Source organism: Nicotiana attenuata, unplaced genomic scaffold, assembly GCF_001879085.1.
Source record: "Nicotiana attenuata strain UT unplaced genomic scaffold, NIATTr2, whole genome shotgun sequence".
Taxonomy (NCBI): Eukaryota; Viridiplantae; Streptophyta; class Magnoliopsida; order Solanales; family Solanaceae; genus Nicotiana; species Nicotiana attenuata.
In genome coordinates this window covers 45,918-66,944 of record NW_017674283.1, presented here as the reverse complement: position 1 = coordinate 66,944, position 21,027 = coordinate 45,918, and the positions used below count along the sequence as shown (strand labels likewise).

Here is a 21,027-nt window from a genome sequence, read left to right as displayed (position 1 = left end):
GGAATCGGACGTCATTTGACGTCTTTCGGGCCTAAATATCTAAAAATGAAAGTTTATAAAGTTTGATGAAAAAAATGATAATTTTGAGGTTTGATTCCTCGTTTTTGATGTTATTTTAGTGATTTGATCGCACGGTTAAGTTTGTAGGATGTTGTTGAGTTAGTGTGCGTGTTTGGTTAGGAGCCCCGAGGGCTCGGGAGTGTTTCGGAAGTGTTTCGGAGTAGTTTCGGACCTAGAAATGTAGCAGATTTTCTTCAGCTGTTGCAGACCCCATTTGTTCTTCGCGTTCGCGTTCCGCCTTACGTGTTCGCGATACTCCAGCTTTCCCTTCATCGCGTTCGCATTCCCCTTACGCGATCGCGTAAGCCAACTAAGGATCCCCAGTAATTCCTTCATCGCGTTCGCGAACTAGACCTCGCGTTCGCGTAGTATCAGCCTCTTCTTCATCGCGTTCGCGTGTCCCCTCACGCGTTCGCGTAGGCCAGGCCCAGGACCCCAGCCTTTTTCCTTGTACGCGTTCGCGATGCTTCGCCAGCTTACCCTTCGCGAACGCGATCCCCTTCCCGCGAACGCGAAGGGCATTTTTGCCCAGTGATTTAAAATGCTCAAAACAGAACCAGTGACGGGAAATTTCACAAAATACACACGAGTTCATCTTCTCCACAGCCCATAGGCGATTTCTAGAGCTTCCCTTCACCAAAGCTTCTTGGGTAAGTATTGTTTAACTTGTTTCCTTCAATTTCCTTCATCATTTATCAAATTCCTAAGCTCAAATCATGTGATTTTTAGGGTAGAAATTGGGGGAAATGGGTAGAGTTAGGGCTTTTTGATTTTTCTTGATTTAGACCTCGTTTTGGTGTCGAATTTGAAAACAAATTGTATATCCGGGCTCGTGGGGGAATGGGTGATGTTAAATTGGTTCGAACCTCGGGTTTTGACCAAGCGGGCCCGGGGTCGATTTTGGGATTTTGGGAAGAAAGCTTAGGAAGCTATATTTAGGCATTGGGTTTGATTTGTTTAGCTTATATTAATGTTGTAAAGTCGTTATTTCATAGATTTGACTGAGTTGGAGCCGAACTCGAGGGGTAAAGCTATACTAGAGGCTTGAGTTGAGTTTGGAGCATTCGAGGTAAGTGTTTGATCTAACTTTGGCTCGAGGGAATAGGATTAGAGTATTATTTGCTAATTGCTAAATGTGGAGTACGGTGTATATGCATGGTGACGAGTATCTATACACCGGTATCTAGCATGACCGTGAGTCCTTATTTGTGCTTATTTGGGATTCTGTAGTGACTCTTCCTTGTTTAATTGATGGTTGCTATATAATGTGAACAGTATGAAGAGGAAATATGACTTGTAAACTCCTTGGAGCGTTGGCTCGAATTATGACTTGGTTAGGAAGTAAGAAATGAACGAAAGAGAAAGAGATGTAATTATTCCCTTGCCGGGACGTGTAAGTTATTGTCGTTGCTCCCTTGCCGAGAACTAGCTGTTTACTTGTATTCTCCCTCGCCGGGATAGTTGAATTGATACTTGTTCCCTTGCCGGGAAACTATATATATATTATGAAATGGGATCATGTGGCACGCCGACCACATTGTATATTATGAAATGGGATCCTGTGGCATGCCGACCACTTGTATATTATGAAATGGGATCGTGTGGCACGCCGACCACATTGTATATTATGAAATGGGATCGTGTGGCACGCCAACCACGTTGTATATTATGAAATGGGATCGTGTGGCACGCCGACCACATTATATATTATGAAATGGGATCGTGTGGCACGCCGACCACTTATATATCATGAAATGGGATCATGTGGCACGCCGACCACATTATATATTATGAAATGGGATCGTGTGGCACGCCGACCACTTATATATCATGAAATGGGATCATGTGGCACGCCGACCACATTATATATTATGAAATGGGATCGTGTGGCACGCCGACCACTTATATATCATGAAATGGGATCATGTGGCACGCCGACCACATAATATATTATGAAATGGGATCGTATGGCACGCCGACCACTTATATATTATGAAATGGGATCGTGTGGCACGCCGACCACTTATATATTATGAAATGGGATCATGTGGCACGCCGACCACTTATATATTATGAAATGGGATCGTGTGGCACGCCGACCACTTATATATCATGAAATGGGATCGTGTGGCACGCCGACCACGTATTCTGTGTTAGAAGAGATTAGTTGTAGTTTTCCTTATTTATTCCTACCGTTCTATTTTATCTGTTATCCCCAAAAGCATGTTCCCCTCCCAATCTTAATTATTACTTTCCGCTGTTATTTTTCTAGTGTTTGTATATATATATCTGCACAGGTTGATTGGTAGTCCTGTCTAGCTTCATCACTACTTCGCCGGGGTTAGGCCAGGCACTTACCAGCACATAGGGTCGGTTGTGCTGATGCTACACTCTGTGCATTTTTTTGCACAGATCACAGTACCGGAGCAGGAGCTTTTGGACAGCAGTAGGAGCATTGGGAGCTGACTTCAGTCCAGAGATTCCCGAGGTAGCCTTGCTGACGTCCGCATGGCCCAGAGTCTCTTTTATCCTTGTTTTTCATTTGATTTCCTTTGTATCGGATCAGACAGTACTGTGTTTTTATTCAGACTTTGTATTTAGCATTCTGTAGAAGTTCGTGAGTTAGTGACACCAGATCTGGGTAGAGATGTATTTGAGCTTCCGCACTTGGTTTCAGTTATTTATGTTTTGACACTTCCGCTTTTATATTAATTGTCTCGTCTTTCTTTATATTGTCGATGTTGTCAAGAGAGGTATTAAATTAATTGGCTTGCCTAGCTCTTATTAGTAGGCGCCATCACGACTCCCGAAGGTGGGAAATCCGGGTCGTGACATGTCCCTCTGAGCATCTATAGGTATGCTGAAGTTCTTCACTCGATACTTTGTCGAACTTACGAATATTGTTATTCCTTATTTCATAGATCCATTTATCCATCCGTATGACTTTACTGCATCTAGGTAGGTCATACTATACCATAACTCTTACTTCCATTTATCGTTACTGAGGTATGCTCCCAAACTCCAGCTTACTCTCATTGCTTATCATATAGGTACAAGTCTAAGTCCTTTAATGCTTCCTTATTACTGTTCATCCTAAGAATGACGGCCTAATCTCATCTCATACTTTGTAACTTTTATCCATCCATTGTTGATTCACCTCTAATCTACCATTAATGACTTGACCTTTTATGTAATACTGGCACTAGGGCTCACGTCTCATCAGGGAACATCTGAAATGATTAGACTGATCCACCTGGGGCGATACCATTCTTCCACAATCGTATTTCATATCATCCCAATGGGATTCACCTTACGTGGGTATTTTAATCATTTACAATTCATGAAATTCCTTTTTTTAAAGTCATTACTCAATTACCAGGGCAGCATTCCATCTCTTCTAAATACTATTAGTCTTAGACTCCTTTGAGTTCATTCAGGATATATTGAGCTTTCTATAATTTAGAGAAACCATTAGCTCTCTTGTTTTCCTGGGCTCAATCCCGAGGACTTATCCATTTTCGTCACCTCTTCACTCGCCTTTTCTTATCCTTACTCCTATCGACTTGCTTGCATCATAGATTTCCTTATGTCATCCTGGAACATCAAGAGAGACATCACATCGTCTCTAACTCCTCTTTACTCTCTTAATTAAACTTCTCAATACTTAGAAACCATAAGCTGGAAGACATGCCACTGAGGATGCCGCTATCATTCCTGGATACTAAGTCTCAGCGCTTTTGGCCTTCTATCTGAGGTATGGACTATTCATAACCTTCTGCATTTGAGTATCTCGTACGTTGTTCACCTTTACCTTACTTACCATAAAATCTTGCATCACATCTTCTATCTCTTTCATGACCTCCCTTCCACATAGGTATAATTCATATCCACAACTCGAAGCTCTATTATAATACTTGCACCTCTGGTGCATACACAATCGGGTGGGAGCTTCATACTGACTTCTCATGAGGATGGTACTCTTCTAACTAGCTTTATCGTAGAGCCGTTATAGAATATAGTTGTTGTACTATCTCTCTTGTACCTCTGATATTAAGAGTGATCCTGCAATGTTCTCAATCACAATTTCTATAATTTTCTAGGTCCAATAATCAAACTCCTGATTTACTTGGTTGATGTAACTCTTTAGTTTCCTCTTCCTTCTGATCAGCCTTTATGTAGGCTTAAACTATCTTCCAATCTGCGGCTCCTAGTATTTAGTTAGTACTTTAGCCTTTCGTGGGCGCTATGGAATATCCATGATACAATCTTCTAACAATTCAATCCTTTGTCTATGACCTGGACTCAATTCTTTCTTTTAACTTATACCGGAGTATTTTACGATTGTATGATTGTCAACATATATGTTGCATGGATAATACTCCAAAATCTTAAGTCTGTTAATAACGTAATTAACCCTGGATCATTGATCGAATATTTCCTTTCATTCCCTCATCTTTCTTTAAATGTAAACAATTACTTTTCCTGGTCGTTTTGCCGCTTATTGCATGAATACTTGGCTTATCTTAGTTCCCACACATATTGGAATTCCATACAACCCATATGATCTTGAATATCACCTTTTGATTTTTTTTCTTCTTCCCATTCATAGCCACTATAGGTGCCACTTTCTTATGGAGTACATACAATGTTGTTATGAGACTATTGTTGCAGGACCATTTCCTTCAAGTTACTATGCTTAGATTGAAGCCTTGTTCCTTATTTCCTCAGTTAGTCTTTCATTGTAGTACTTAGGGAGGACCCTTTGACTCTTGTAAAGCTGTGTGCTTATTACATCACATACTCGATGGTATTTTTGATGTCCTTGCTCGCCTATAATTATCCGTAGTTACTTACCTACACGCCCTTGTGCTTGTAGGGTTGCTTCTGAACTAATATTTTGATTGTCTTCCTAGTGACATTCTCTTTTATTTCCATAACACTCACACGGTACCTTTTTAACTTCCCCAACTCCTATATGAATATATCTCAAGTATTACAATGTCATAACTGTGAGGCTGAATTTACTATATTGAGTTTTACTATGTTTATCTTGCACGATCTACTGATTTGTCTGCAACCTCTTGTCTAGCCATAACTAGGCTCTTCCTAAATCATCTACTAACTACTCGTTGGCCCATTCTTATATCAATATTCTGCGTAATCTTTCTTGGGTTATTTCCTTTGTCTTAACATATGTCTCGCACTTGCTCCTTATTTATCAATAACATCTCGAGCAGGAACCCTTACTTCCTTTCCTTGACGTCGCGTTTGCATAATGTTCTGGAATCGCAGCATACCTGTAGGATTTGAATAATTACAATCTCATCCCTTTCTCATTTTTATCACATTCTTCCTTTACCATTCCATAGTTACTAGAATCACTTAATTCTGACTTAATACAAAATCAATCTATATTCCCCCCTTTAGGGAGTAATAAGATTTAGTGCTACAACGATCTACCTATAGATGTTATTCCACTTCATCTTTGGCGTATTTTCACATCATCGATGACCCTTACTCACCTTGCGGTAATCCTTCTGTACCAAGGATAACAAAATTCCTTACTCACGAGGGTGACACTTAGTATAATTGGCACATACCGTCCCTTAAGCTTAACTTTGCTCACATTGCTTGCTTTAAGGAAGCGTATTCCTGAATGACCATTCTCTGAATTTCTCATGAATCTTCTTGTGTTGTCTATTCTATTATCACCGGAACGAAATCTGAAATTCTCATGATGTCGATCATTATCAAATCACTTTGTCACTAGTCCATGTTTAGTTTATCTTGTTCGCCAACCCATATTGATTTCTATTATTTTGGGGTCTATCTTTCTCTTCTGGTATTCGCGTTGGAGTCAGGAACTTATTTCTCGAAATGAGGATATAACCTTATGGCCTATACTGTTTTGTTGTCTCGAGGCCTGTCACCTCTCGTCTTTGACTGTAGACTCTGTAATACTGTCATTTTTTTATCTACCGTTTTCATCCATGTATCATATCTTACTCATAATGCTTTATTATCTCTCTCCTTATTTCCCTGCTAATATTTATGTCTATCACTTTATTCTAAAAACTTAAACAAGACATTCTTTTGCTTTTAGCTCCCCTTGCTCCATCCACTGGGTCTTTGGGTTGCCTAACATTCTCTCTCTACTAGGGACAAGAGCCACACTAAGATAATATTTATCCCTTCCAGGCTTCCAATGCCTGTCATTGTAGTACCCACATCTAGTTTTACTACACCATCTGGGTGTCTCACAAGGAGATCTATTAGCACATTTGCAATGTCCTTACGAAACGTCAACTAACGCAAACAATCCATTCAAGTAAACTAACTGGGAGAGGACATGCAAAAATGAGAAGATATAATAAATTCAACAAGTATGAAATCACGAAATAACCAAGTAAATAACCAAAACCGGAAATCAGTCAAATCAATGATGTGAAAATGGCACGGCATCACTCTTCGTGCTTTTACTTTCATCCTCACAATGAAAAAATATGAATATAATGGCACAGACCCTTCGTGCTTTTACTCTCGACCTCACCATATATGTCACGACCCAAACGGAAGGGCCGCGACCAGTACCCGGTGCCATACTCGGCCCAAGCGCACCACTCTGTAACTGTGAACTCTGGAGGGGTAACCCTCAACATAGGCCAATGAGGCCATATTCTGAACCGTCTGAAAATAACGTCTCTTTAATATATGGGGTAAACATACCCAAAAGCTGATATATATATATATATACATATAACTGTGCAGGCCGACGAAGCCGCCATGAATATCTACTAATATACAAAATATACAGCACTCGTCTACATGCCTCTAGAGATAAAATGAATTGTACCATGGTCAAGACATGGCCTCGACCTATCCATCAAGCATGTATATATAAAATGGACTCCAAGGTCTAGACCTGGTAACTCCGAGGAAGTGGAGCTTACCATTCAAGCTAATGTTTGACTCTATCTGCTGGGAGGGTTTTGTCCAACTATGAAGCAGGACCTGCAGGCATGAAATGCAGCGTCCCAGCAAAAGGGACGTCAGTACGAAATAATGTACCGAGTATGTAAGGAAACAGAATAACTGAAAGCTAAAACTGAACTGATAATATAATAACTGAAAGTAAGTGGGAGTCAAAGATAATCTGAAAATATGCTTACCTACTGATACGGACTCAATTCTCACAATATAGTAAGTAAAATGGATGTCCGACCCTATAAGGCTCGGAACGTGTAACTACTCCGTCGTAGTAGGCTCGCTCATAGGTGCTCGGCCATACTAGGCTCTGTATCTCGTCCATGTTGGGCTCGCTCATAGGCGCTCGGCCACACTAGCCTCGATATATAACTTACCATCTGATCAAAGGTTGCCCAATAGCGGCCTGCCCACTGATTATAGCTCGATGGTGGTGAAAATACTATAATATTGTATATATATAAACTCTCTTCTCTCTTGGCTGACAGAAGACAAAACTAAACTGAATATGAAGTCCCGATAAGGGAGAATGCTATAACTTAGGAGACTAGGATAATGTAAATAAATTCAGGAATATGAACTTCTGTTTATGTCTCGTTATCAAACACAAGTAGTTACCGGATCATGCCAAAATGAAAGAAAGGTTTAGACTTAACATACTTGAACTGATTATCTTGACAATCCTTCTAACACATGCCAATCACGACGAAACACGTAACAGCGGATTGGAGTAGGGGAAAATCCGTATGATATTCTTGATATCATAGCACGTTATTTCTTATCCGACTAATATTCACTCCATAATCTACGTCATCAAACAATTCTTTCGGCCTTCTTCTATCATGTCTTCAAAATTTCTTCAAGTTATATCATTAATACAGAAACCAAACAAAGGTAAACAAGGACTCATTATACACATTTGTGTTATGTCCAAAACAAAATTATATCCAAAGACTTTCATGTGTAAAGAAGGGCTCTTATGTGTTATGTCCAAAACAAAGTCATATCCTAAGACTTTCACGTGTAAAGAAGGGCTCTTATGTGTTATGTCCAAAACAAAGTAATATCCAAAGAGTCACAATAACTTAAGGCTTTGCTGCCACGTTGAAACTTATCCAAATGTCTTAATTAAGTTTATCCACAAATTCCTTAATAAACTTGTTAATCTCCCACTAACCAATAATTAACCAATTATCCACATAATTAAGAATACTCTCAAATTACTTAAAATATCACTCACTTTTAACACACTTTATACACCTTATAATCACGGTCACGTGGTACCTTGTATAGCACTAGTTCGTAAATACGGGGTATTATAGCTTGGACCGTATTTTATCTCCAAATTGTCAAACTTCGACGAAGCTCATCTTTTAGATTTGCTTACCCTCTCACCTTCACGAATTTACTTATCACTTGTTTGAAATAGCATAATACTTATAATCACAAAGCAATCTCATTCCAGAACTTACGTCGATTAACTTACGACGAAACTTTTGTGTACGAAAATGCTAGATGTAACATCTCCTTTTCGAGCTTTCATCAATTTACTTATGGCTTACTTTCACGTACGTATGAAAAAATGGGGTGTAACAATATAATAATAATAATAATAATAATAATAATAATAATAATAATAATAATAATAATAATAATATGAATTAAATAGCACGGCATCACCCTTCGTGCTTTTACTCTCTTCTAAAAAAACCATGTAATAACGATAATATGAATGAAATAGCACGGCATCACCCTTCGTGCTTTTACTCTCTTCCTCACCATGTAAGAATGATATTATGAATGAATTGGCACGGCATCATCCTTCGTGCTTTTACTCTCTCCCTCAGCATGTAATAATAATAATATGAATTCAAATAATAAACAATGCGTAGAATAATTTAACTTCAAATATGGTGTCATGATATCAAATTTCAACTTCCAAAATTATTCAACAACTTATAAATAAGCAATAAATACTAAATGAATAATCAAAGAATTAATAATCTAACCTAAGCATGAATGTTATAATTAACGGAACAATATAATACAAAGAAATAATTTTCACATGCATGCTTTAACCGAATGACAGTGGATAGGTACTCGTCACCTCATATATACATTGTCCCCACACATAAAACACATAGCAAGTTGACCAATAAGTCCTAATACCTCAAGTCAAGGTTAACCATGACACTTACCTCACTCCGCAACCAAATCAATGCTCAACCGCGGCTTTTTCTCTAGAATTAGCTTCCAAACCATTCAAATCAAACAAAATATATTTTAAATAATTCAAAATAAGCTTTAGAAACTAACCACAAGTGAAAAGGATTCAATCTTTAATGTTTTTGAAAAAAGTCAACAAAAGTCAGCCCGTGATTTGGACCAAAATCCAATTATCCATTCACCCCAAGCTAGGTTATGTGATTAGTTTCGAAATCCAACCTCAATTTGAGGTCTAAATCTCAATTTCTATCTAAACCCCTAATTTCTTCCATGAAAAAGCATAGATTAAAGGATAAAATCAATGGGTGTTTATGGAAATGGAAGGAAACAAGATAAAATCTACTAACCTATGAAGTTGGGATGGAAAACCTCTTCAAAATCGCCTCTAGGGCGAGCTCAAACTAGAAAATGGTGAAAATGGGATGATTCCCGATTTTTAGAAGTTTTAAAGACTGGGCATCAGGTGTTCATCGCGTTCGCGAGACACCTGACGCGATCGCGAAGCATTACAGCCTACTGGCCTTCGCATTCGCGAGCTGTTGTAAGTGTTCACGATGGGCTGTCCACCCAAGCCTTCGCGTTCGACAGCCTAGGCCCGTGTTCGCGTAGCAACTGACCAGCTCCCCAAGGTCCCTCCCTAATTGTCACGACCCAGAATTCCCACCGTCGGGACCGTGATGGCACCTAACATTTCACTTGCTAGGCAAGCCAACATTAGAACAATTTATCCATTTTTCAACAGTTGAATAAAATAATGAGAAAGAACTGAAATAACTGTAATAATCCAAAGTAAAGTGCGGAAGCTATAACAACTAAAATATCTTATACAACCCTGGACCCGGTGTCACAAGTGCACGAGCCACTAGAATAGTACAAATAAGGGTCTAAAATAAATATAAATATTTCTGAAGGAAAATACATAGCTAAATAAAAGAAAGGGGACTCTAGGAGTTGCGGACGCTGAGTAGTTGTACCTCATGTCTCCACAAGCATGCCAATCCGAGCACGCTAATAACCGCCGCTGGGACCGACTTCAAAATCTACAAAAGAAGTACAGAGTGTAGTATGAGAACAGCAGAGCCCATGTACTCTATAAGTGTCGAGACTACCTCGACGAAGTAGTGACGAGGCTAAGGCATGTCACTTACACTACAACCTGTACACAGTATATAATAAAATAGGAGAAATAAATACATAACGAAATAAGACAGTTAACTAAAGAAAATAGCTAAATCCTCAAGGGAAAACTACTTATCAGAATTACCAATTCTTAGAGTTCCATATGAAAAATACCGAGAACTAACACAGTACAGAGAAATAGAAGCACATAGCTTGTTGCGGCGCGCAACCCGATCCCACCGTATAGCACAATCCTCTCTTATTCCACCATAATAATACCACAATCATAAACAAATAATATATATGTTGCGGCGCGCAACCCGATCCCACCATATCAGTACAAATTCACCTTATTCCACCATATCAATCCACCACTATTTCACATGTTGCGGCGTACAACCCAATCCCACCATATCAGTAAAATTCAATGAGCACAATCCAGTCAATAATTCAAATCACAAGAACCTCTATGATTGACAAATACAAAGATGAGTCAGAAAGGAAACCTTGTACAACATGGGAATTCACATATGTAATACCACACGGCAAGACCAGTTCAATATATGACAATTAGAAGGTGCAAGTAAGTCAATTAAGGCAAATAGCAGCGAGTCATGAAAGCATGAAAAGGATCAAACATTGTTAACAGGAGAAACAGTGATTAACATATAGCAAATAAGCATGGAAGGCATCTAGAGCATATAACAATTAAAACAGAGAAGGGGATAATTAAGGAAAAGCCGAAAATCAGGGAAACTAGTAATTTGGCAGCGTATAAGCACTTGTCACCTTGTATATATGCTGCAACACATGAAACTCACATGGCACATAGTCCAAGGGTTCCTAATTCCTCAAATCAAGGTTAAACTAAACACTTACCTCACTCCGCAGTCAACTTGGAGCTCTACCATGGCCTTTCCCCTAGAATCCACCTCTAAACCACTTGTATCTAATCACAATTGACTCAATAATATCAAATATTGCTAAAGGAATCAGTTACAATACATAAATTTAGAATTCCCACACTTTTCCCCAAAAAGTCAAAAATCGACCCCGGACCCGCTTGGTCCAAACCCGAAATTCGGACCAAAACCCGATTACCCATTCACCCCAAGCCCGGTTATGTAATTTGTTTCGAAATCCAACCTTAATTTGAGGTCTAAATTCAAGTTTTACAAAAATACCTAATTCTACCCAAACCCTCAATTTCTACCATAGAAATCCTAGATTTTAGGTTGAAATCTTGTGAAATGTAATGGAAGATTGAAAGAAAATAGGTTAGAATCACTTATCAATGAATTGGGGAAGAAGGGCTCTTGGGAAAATCGCCTCTAGGGTTCTATAGGTTTGAAAATTTGAAAGAATGAGAAAATCCCGTCTAAGTCAGCTTTTGACTAGTTGCAGATGTCGCAATTGCGACCTAGGGTTTGCAATTGTGAACCCCGCAAATGCGAGGTTTTCTTCGCAAATGCAAAGTCCCAGAATCTCTACTATCGTCACATTTGTGATGATTTGTTCGCAATTGCGAACAGTGGCCATCCTGCAAATGCGACCTATTGATTGCAATTGTGATCCAATGCTGCCCCGTCCTTCTTCACAAATGCGAGGAAGTTGTTCGCAAATGCGAGCCTATCAGGAACACTGACTGCTCACAAATGCGAAGCTTTCTTCGCAATTGCGAGAGGCTCGCATTTGCGAGGCTCGCATTTGCGAGCCAGACCTCGCAAATGCGAAATCTGCAGCAGACACCAAAAACCAACAAATGTTTTTCTAAGTTCTAACCATCCGTAGCCTATCCGAAACTCAACCGAGCCCTCGGGGCTCCAAACCAAACGTGCACACAAGTCCAATAATATAATACGAACTTGCTCGCGCGATCAAATCGCCAAAATAACACCTAGAACTATGAATCGGACACCAAATCAAATGAAATTTTCAAGAAAACTTTAGAATTGCTATTTTAACAAACGGACGTCCTAATCACATCAAACTAACTCCATTTCTCACCAAATTTGACAGACAAGTCATAAATATTGTAATTGACCTATACCGGGTTTCGAAACCAAAATACAGGCCCGGTATCAACAAAGTCAAATATTGGTCAAACATTTAGATTCATTAAGCCTTTAAACTTTCAAATTTTGGCAAATAGCGATAACTCGAGCTAGGGACCTCCGAATTCGATTTTGGGCATAAGCCTAGGTCCCAAATCATAATTCGGATCCACCGGAACTGTCAAAACACGGATCAGGATCTGTTTGCTCAAAATGTCGATCAAAGTCAACTCAAATGAATTTTTAAGGCAAAATTTCATATTTTATCAATTTTTAACATAAAATCCTTCTAAAAACACCCGGACTATGCATGCAAATCGAGGAAGGCTTAAAGAAGCTATCAGAGGCTTCAAAACACAAATTTAAGGTTTAAAACTCTAGATGACCTATCGGGTCATCACATTCTCCACCTCTAAAATAACCGTTCGTCCTCTAACGGACATAGAAAAGTATCCAGGCTGGTGAAAAGGTGTGGATATCTACTCCGCATGTCCGACTCGGACTCCAAGTAGGGGCCTCGACTAGCTGACCTTTCCACTATACTGGAACTGAAGGATAACTCTTTGACCTCAACTGTTGAACCTGCTGGGCTAGAATAGCCACCGGCTCCTCCTCATAAGACAATTCCTTGTCCAACTGGTCTGAGCTGAAATCTAACACATGGGATGGATCACCGTGATACTTCCGGAGCATGGACACATGGAACACCGGATTGACTTCTGATAAACTAAGTGGAAATGTGATCTTGTAAGCCACCTCGCCCACACTCTAAAGAATCTTAAAAGGTCCGATTTACCTAGGGCTGCACTTTCCCTTCTTTCTGAACCTCATCATACCTTTCATGGGTGAAAACACGGAGCAACACCCTCTCTCTGACTATGAATGCAAAATCACGAACTCTCCGGTCGACATAACTATCTGCCTAGACTGAGTCGTGCAAAGTCGATTCTGAATAATCTTGACCTTATCTCGGCTCGAACCATCCAACTGGCAATCGGCACTGCCTCTCGTATAATGCCTCATAGGGAGCCAACTGAATTTTCGACTGGTAGCTATTATTGTGGGCAAACTCCGCAAGTGGCAAGAATTGATTGCAAGAACCCCCGAAGTCTATAACACAAGCACGGAGCATATCCTCCAATATCTGAATAGTGCGCTCGGACTTTCCGTCCGTCTAAGGATGAAATGTTGTGCTTAACTCAACCTGCGTGCCAAACTCACGATGTACTGCCCTCCAGAAATGCAAGGTAAACTGCGTACCTCGATCAAAAATGATAGACGCGGGCACACCATGAAGGCGAATGATATCGCGGATGTAAATCTCAGCGAGACGCTTTGAAGAATAGGTAACTGCCACAGGAATGAAATGCGCTGACTTAGTCAGCCTGTCCACAATAACCCATACTGCATCGAACTTCTTCTAAGTCTGTGGGAGTCCAACAACAAAATCCATGGTGATACGCTCCCACTTCCACTTAGGAATCTCTAACTTTTGAAGCAAACCACTAGGTCTCTGATGCTCATACTTTACTTGCGGACAATTTAGACACCGAGTTACATATGCAACAACATCCTTCTTCATCCTCCTCCGCAATTTATGCTACCGCAAGTTCTGATACATCTTGGCGGCACCCGGATGAATAGAATACCGGGAACTGTGGGCCTCCTCAAGAATCAACTCACGAAGTCCATCTACATTAGGCACACAAATATGACCCTGCATCCTCAAAACTCCATCATCTCCAATAGTAACCTGCTTGGCACCACCTTGCCGCACTGTGTCCCTAAGGACAAGCAAATTATGGTCATTATACTGCCGCTCCCTGACACGCCCATACAAGGGATATCGGGCGACTGTGCAAGCTAGAATACGACTAGGCTCTAAAACATCCTGTTTACCGTGAAAATGGTAACGACAATTATATTTGTAAAATGGGACTCTAAAAATACGTGATCTATTTCCGAGCTAGTTGTTAGAGCATATGATGCTAGTATTATGAATTTTAACGATGGGGCACGAACTAAAATGAGATAAGGATCGAACTGAAGGGCCTGCTGCCCGGATACGAGCCTGGCCGATGAGGACTTTGGGGTCGAACTCGAGCTATCGGGGATAATCGAGGATAACCAAGGATGATATAATGGTTAGGGATATAATCAAATAAAGCTCTTTATAGCCGAAACTAAGTTATACGATGAAGAACACACATAAAGATGAAGAACACATATAAAGATGAAGGATATCGAGGTATCCTCGGTATCAGTTAGAGCCAATAAGTTTCAGTAAGAAGAGAGAGAGAGAAAGAGATATTATTGTACTTGTGGAGAAATGGAGCAACATCAGACCCTTACAAGGTAGGGCGAGTCCCCTTTATATAGGAGGGGAACTCAGTTACGAATACATGTATATTTAATTTACGAAATATGGAGATGCGATGGCTTGACGTGACGCCTCAGCGTAGGCCATGGATAGGCCGGACCTGTCAGACTCAACCGCGTGTCTCGGGGGCTTCCCCTCCTTGTCTTTATCTCGGCCTCGAATTGGGCCTTGACAAGCCCCTAAGGAGAGGGCTAAGTTGTGGCTTCATGTCCTCGGGGTCTCGAGGTACCTCCCCGAGATGGCTTAATGGCGGGAAATCGGGCCCTCTGATTTCACCGCGTACATATAGTCTCCGCATTTTCAGAACGAAGCGATAGGAAACGATTATGACCATTGACTCCTCGAACTCCTCATGGCGATAGTACACTGGAGATTCGGATCGTGGCACAATCTTTTGTGATAGATGGCATATCTCATAGACTCGTGCTCAATACTCTGTCATTTCCTTTCTTGAAGGTAAAAAGTATTGCCGTCGATTCAGTTTTTCAAGGATGCAATAATTGCATTCGTCGGTCAGTCTTCCAGAGCCTCAACGACCGTGTTGTTGCCCCCTATAAATGGGGTGCCTTGGCGTTGTTTTTCCTATCCCAGTACCTTCGCCGGCATGCATGCCTATCCCTTCTTGTCATCTTCTTCTGCCTTTGAACATCATGCTTGGGGCTTATGGCCTCAAGGTCGTTAGGAGGAGCTCCCTTAAGATGTGCTATGGCCCTTCGCCGGGACGTCCCTTCATTGAACATAATCGCGTTGTCCCGCTATGGTCGTTGGTATGTTGGTGTTTCTAGCTGCTGTTGGCCCGAGGTGGCGATGGATGGGGAATCGGTCTCCCTCTTACGTAGACAGTCGTTCGGATTATACACCGCTGCTCACTATCCTACCCGGGCCTGGTATGGCACCTCATCCTTAGGGCTCTTTCTTTCCCGAGGGATAAGGTGGCCCTACCGGACGTCGAGGTTGAGGCCCGCCGAATCTTCAACCTTTGGCTTCGGCGGGCTATGTCTCTTTTCTCTGCCTCCTCTGCGTTCCCTCCTTTTCTTCTTCTTCATCTCCTCCGACGGGTATCCCTTGAGGGATTGAGCTGGGAACCTAGAGGAGGTGGAGGTCGAAGGAGTCACCCTCGAGGGTGCGACGCTCGAGGATGATGATACCGGAGATGCACCCTCGAGGGCGGACTGGGCTTCTGGGTTTCATCACATTTACATCCTTCCGTTCCTTCGCTCTAGGGGTAGACTCCCGTAGGCTTTTGTAATTGTATGTAATGACCCTTTGAGGGCTGTTGTACATGAAGTTTTTATGAATATGAATATATCCCTTTGATGTCCGCTTTCGATTTATGCTGAGTAACTGTATGTTTTCATACTCCTCGAGGCCCTTTGACTGCCCCCTTTTACTTTTTGACTGCTAATATTTAACCCGGGTGTGAGCATCCTTTCCGCTCCTCTACTGATCGATATGGCTCCCTTTCGAGGACATCGTTGTACCTTGGGGCAATCCTGGATTGATCGGATAGGACTGAGCTGCCTGGGCCCTTCGAATTGCATGGAGATAATGTGTCGAATTTCGGGGACTTCGAGGATGTTATCCTGGATGAAGGCCAGCTTCGGGTACCGGGGGTCCCCTTTGATTTTCGATGCGGACAGCTTCCTTCAGATACGTACGAGATAGATTTTTTACTGAGGGGTTGCCTACACTCAGTCACCGCTTCGAACCTTTGCGGAGCTTTTGCGATTGGAGCTTCTTGCGTTTATTCTTTCTTTTTTAGAAAGGTAATCACGAAATCTGAAACTACCTTGCGTTGAGTGACGGCATGGAAAGTTTCATAAATTTCGATTTCTCTTTGGTAGGGATCCTTTGAGCGGGATGCTATCTCGAACTTGGAGATAATACGGACGGTTCCTCGAGTCTTGGGTTCTTGTCAAAGGATACTTTCGGGGTTAGGTATCACCCCATTGGACTATACCGATGTCGTAGGTTCCCCGGGGCTTACTCCGAGTAGGCGAAACGTTGCCGCTTCTCAGCATATAAGTGGGGTGGCCTCGGCTTCTTCGCAGGGCTTCACTATTTTTAGGTAGCTGTACTCCCGCTTTGGCATAGGGTTCCTCATTTCCCTAGGTGCAAAAAGTGTTGGTGCGTGCCCTTGCTTTGCTCTGTTAGTTTTACCATAGTCATGGCAACCACTTCGGGGATGTCATGGCAGAGAGCGGAGAGTGCTGTTCCCGGTGCTCGGGAGCGGAGGGATTTCGTTCTGAAGACGGTATCTTTGATACGGGGGGAGAATTTGGAGATGGTGAGAAAATACTGCGGATGGAGCGAGGGGATAGCGCTGCAGGTGCTTCTTTCGGGAGAGAACGTTACGGATTCCACCGACGGATTTTTGAGTGTATACCTGTATGCTTTCACGTTTGGGCCCCCTGACAGGGTCGTGCTTGATTTTTGCTTGAAGTATCGGGTTACTTTGGCGTAGATATATCCGTCGTTTTGGCGGGTGGTGCTGATGATGAGGTTCTTTGTGGAGAAGGCCGATCTTGAATTCACGCTCGATTACCTCATCCGGCTATTATCGGCCCTTTCATCACCAGGGCCTGCTAACCCTGAAGTGTCGTTTGTCCACGCCCTTTGTTGTCGATGAAGAAGAGGAGGGGGGTCGAGAATGGGCCGGTTGGTTCGTATGGGTCCGGACGGCCGACATTATCCCCGTGGAGCTTTTGCCATTTCCCGAAGGGTGGAATTACGCACGTGAGTGAAGCGTCTGGTGCTTTTTCAGGTTGTACCTATAGCGGAAGTTAGTTAAACAATAGTGTTTTTACCTTGTTGTAGCAACTTCATGGATGCCGAGCGAAGTCTCTGATCTGCCCGGCTGGATCCGAAGGCTGGTGACCCACTCGTCCTGCGACGAGCGTGGGTGGCGAGTTGTGCTTCGTGTCAGGTGGGGAGCAAAATATCAAGGTATGTGTGCATGCTGCCTTTGCCTTGGCCTTCACATACTTGAGGTAATATTTTCCCCTTTTTACTTGCATTGGATTTGCTGCTTGCAGGCATCGGGCAGTTTCTCGGGATGAGACGGTGTTCTTCCGAAGAGGGGAAGGAGTCGTTGACCCCTCTTCTTTCCCCTCGAGGCGATGGAGCTCCTAGTGGTGCTGATCAGGAGATGGCGATCCGTATGAAGGATGTCGCGGATGCCCAGGTCGAGCTGAAGCGAGCCCTCGATTGGGAGAAAAAGATCGAGGAATATATCCGTTGCAGATCCCGAAGAGAAGTACTCGAGGAGATTGGCGCGAGGGGCTTTATTTAGATTTGGCTGCAAGAGAGGCAGCCCAACAATGAGAAAAAATTGCACGGGATGCTGAGGAAGCACCTATTAGAGATGCACAGATTATCTATGAAGAAGAGAGGGGTCGGAGAATTGCTCAAAACCAACCCTTGGAAGCAGACCAGTTTGGAAATATAGCTCCCAGGCCTGGGAGTCCACTTGGCGATTATGCTAGACCGGTCTATAATCAAGGATTATCAAGTGTTAGACCACCTCCAATTGCAACAAACAATTTCGAGTAGCAAGGGTTGCTTCAAACTCTTCAGAATTGCTGTGTCTTCAGAGGGAAGCCAAACGAAAATCCAAACACTCATCTAATGGATTTCGAGGAGATTATGAACACCTTTCAATATAATAGGGTGTCACAAGATGCAGCGTACTTAAGGGCATTCCCCTTTTCACTTAAAGATGATGCGAATGAGTGGATTCGAAGTTTGCCAGTGGATCGATTAGAACCTGGGAGGAGATGACCAAAAAATTCCTTGATAAATATTTCTTCTCAGCTAAGACGGGCAAGATTAGAAGAGAAATACATATCTTCTGCCATAAAGAGACTAAAACTATTTTTGAAGCATGGGAGAGGTTTAAGGAGATAGTAGCGGAATTGAACTCTGGATGCAACTCCAGGACTTTTGGGAAGGATTGACACCGGCCTCACGTAGAACATTGAGCAATGCAGTTGTAGGTCCTTTGATGAAGAAGACTCCAGAGAAGATAGTTAAAATTCTTAATGAGTTATCTTAAGAATGATAATCAGTGGTCCTCTGAGAGTGCTGAAAGAAGAAGATCAACTAGTGTTCACCAAGTTGATGCTCATACATCTGTGCAGGTACAACTTGATGCTATGGCTAAAGAAATACATAAGCTGACCTTAGCTTCCATGCAAAATGAGCCTCACTCGGCTTGTGATATATGTGTAAGAGGACACCCTACTCATGAGTGTCAAGCCTCAACTGAGGAAGTGAATGCTGTGGGAAATTATAATGCAATGGGTCAGATGCTTCCCGGTTTTTCATGGAGTTCACCTGGGGGTACTACAAATGCATGGCAATAAAACAACCCTGGACCCTAGGGACAAGGAGCTCCTGATTTTATGAATCAGCAGAGGTAGCAATTTCAACCTCAGCAGCCCATTCAGTCTGGCATAGAAGATCTCATGAAGGCCTTCATTCTCAAAACTGATGAGAGGCTTGAAGCTCAAAGCCCAGCTATTAAAGAACTGGGCATGGGTTTTCAAAACCTGGAAACACAGGTTGGGCAGCTAGCCACTCTATTGTCTGAGAGGATTCTAGGAGCTCTCCCCGCTGATACTGAAAGAAATCCCAAAGAAACAATGAATGCTGTAACCTTGAGAAGTGGGCAAGTGTTGAAAGATCCCACTCCAATCCAAAATGAGGTGATACTTGAAAAAGAAAGTGGGGAGCAACTGGAAGGTGATGTTGATTAGAAGAACAAAGGCCAGATGAAAGTTGAGAAGAAAAAGAAGGATGAAAACTCGAGAGGGGAGAAACCCGAGGAGAGCAAGTATATGCCTGCTCTACCTTTCCCTCAAAACCAAAGTAGAGAAAAACTGGACAAGCAGTCTGGGAAATTTCTGGATGTGCTGAAACAGGTTCATGTAAACTTACCATTCACAGAAGTTCTCTCACAGATGCCTACTTATGCCAAATTCTTGAAAGATATCCTTACGAAGAAGAGGAAGATAGAGGAAACCTCAGTGGTCAAGCTCACAGAGCATTGCAACGTGATATTGCAAAATAAACTCACACAAAAGTGTGAAGATCCAGGGAGTTTTACAAAAGTGTGGAGATCCAGGGAGTTTTACTATACCTTGCTCTGTAGGAACTATTATTTTGATAAATCTGTATGTGATTCTGGTGCCTCAATTAATTTAATGCCTCTATCTATGTACAGGAAACTAGAGAAGGAGATGGGAGAGGTAAGGTATGTGCCAATATCTTTACAGTTGGCAGATAAAACAACTACAATACCCGAGGGAATAGTGAAAGATGTGTTAGTTTGGGTAGATAGGTTCGTATTTCCTGTGGAATTTATAGTGGTAAATATGGAGGAAAACAGGGAGGCCCCCCTCATCCTAGGAAGACCATTCTTAGCGACGGGTAGAGCTATATTAGATATACACGAGAGGAAACTCATGCTTAGAGTGGGTGAGGAGACTGTGACTTTTAAGATGGATGTAGAAAAGGGGGCACAAAAGGACAAGTCATCTGTGAGTGTTGAGTGGAAAGTAAAGGGTTCGAAAGAGAAGGCTGTGGTGAGCGAGAAAGATAAGTGTGGGGTGTACCCCAAGAAGGCCGAGAAGAAGCTGTCCGCATGGATGTGTGCATTAGTTCGGAGGCGAGGGATGGAGCCGACTTCGACTCAGACCCCGACTAGATGTTTAAGGAAGTTTCCTTTACCTTATGCTTTTTAATTGTGTGTCATGGGGACATGACACAACTTAAAGTGTGGGGTGAGTGATATCTGTATGTATGTTTGTATGTATATGTGTTTCTTTTTGTTAGTTGTAGTAGTTAGAGATAGAAAAAAAACAGAAAAAAACATAAAATTTTAAAATTTTCGATTTTTCCCGACGATGGATATCATCGACAAGTTTCTTGAGGGATTAAAGTCGAAGGAAAAAGACAAAAAAATATTTTCTTTTGTTAGGTTTCTTAGGTGTAGAAAACCTCGTGCTATGATTTGAATTAAAGGCAATATCTCTTGACTTTATTATACCTTGAGAATAGTAAGTGCTTTAGTTGTGACTCTTAGGCTCAGTTTTTGACTCTTGCATAAGTACCTTAAAGTGTATGATCGTAACTTTGCTTAACTGCTTTGACTAGAGTGTCTTGATAGACCGATCTTGAGTGAGTTATGTGCCATGTGTGTGA

At 41.9% G+C, this 21,027-nt stretch overlaps 1 protein-coding gene across 1 annotated transcript; it reads left to right on the top strand.

Annotated features, from left to right (window-relative positions):
* The first annotated feature begins 19,595 nt into the window (after nt 1-19,595).
* Nucleotides 19,596-20,567, top strand: LOC109218337. Its single transcript, XM_019382695.1, has one exon. The coding sequence runs from the start codon at nt 19,596-19,598 to the stop codon at nt 20,565-20,567; it is 972 nt and encodes a 323-aa protein (XP_019238240.1).
* Nucleotides 20,568-21,027: the final 460 nt, after the last annotated feature.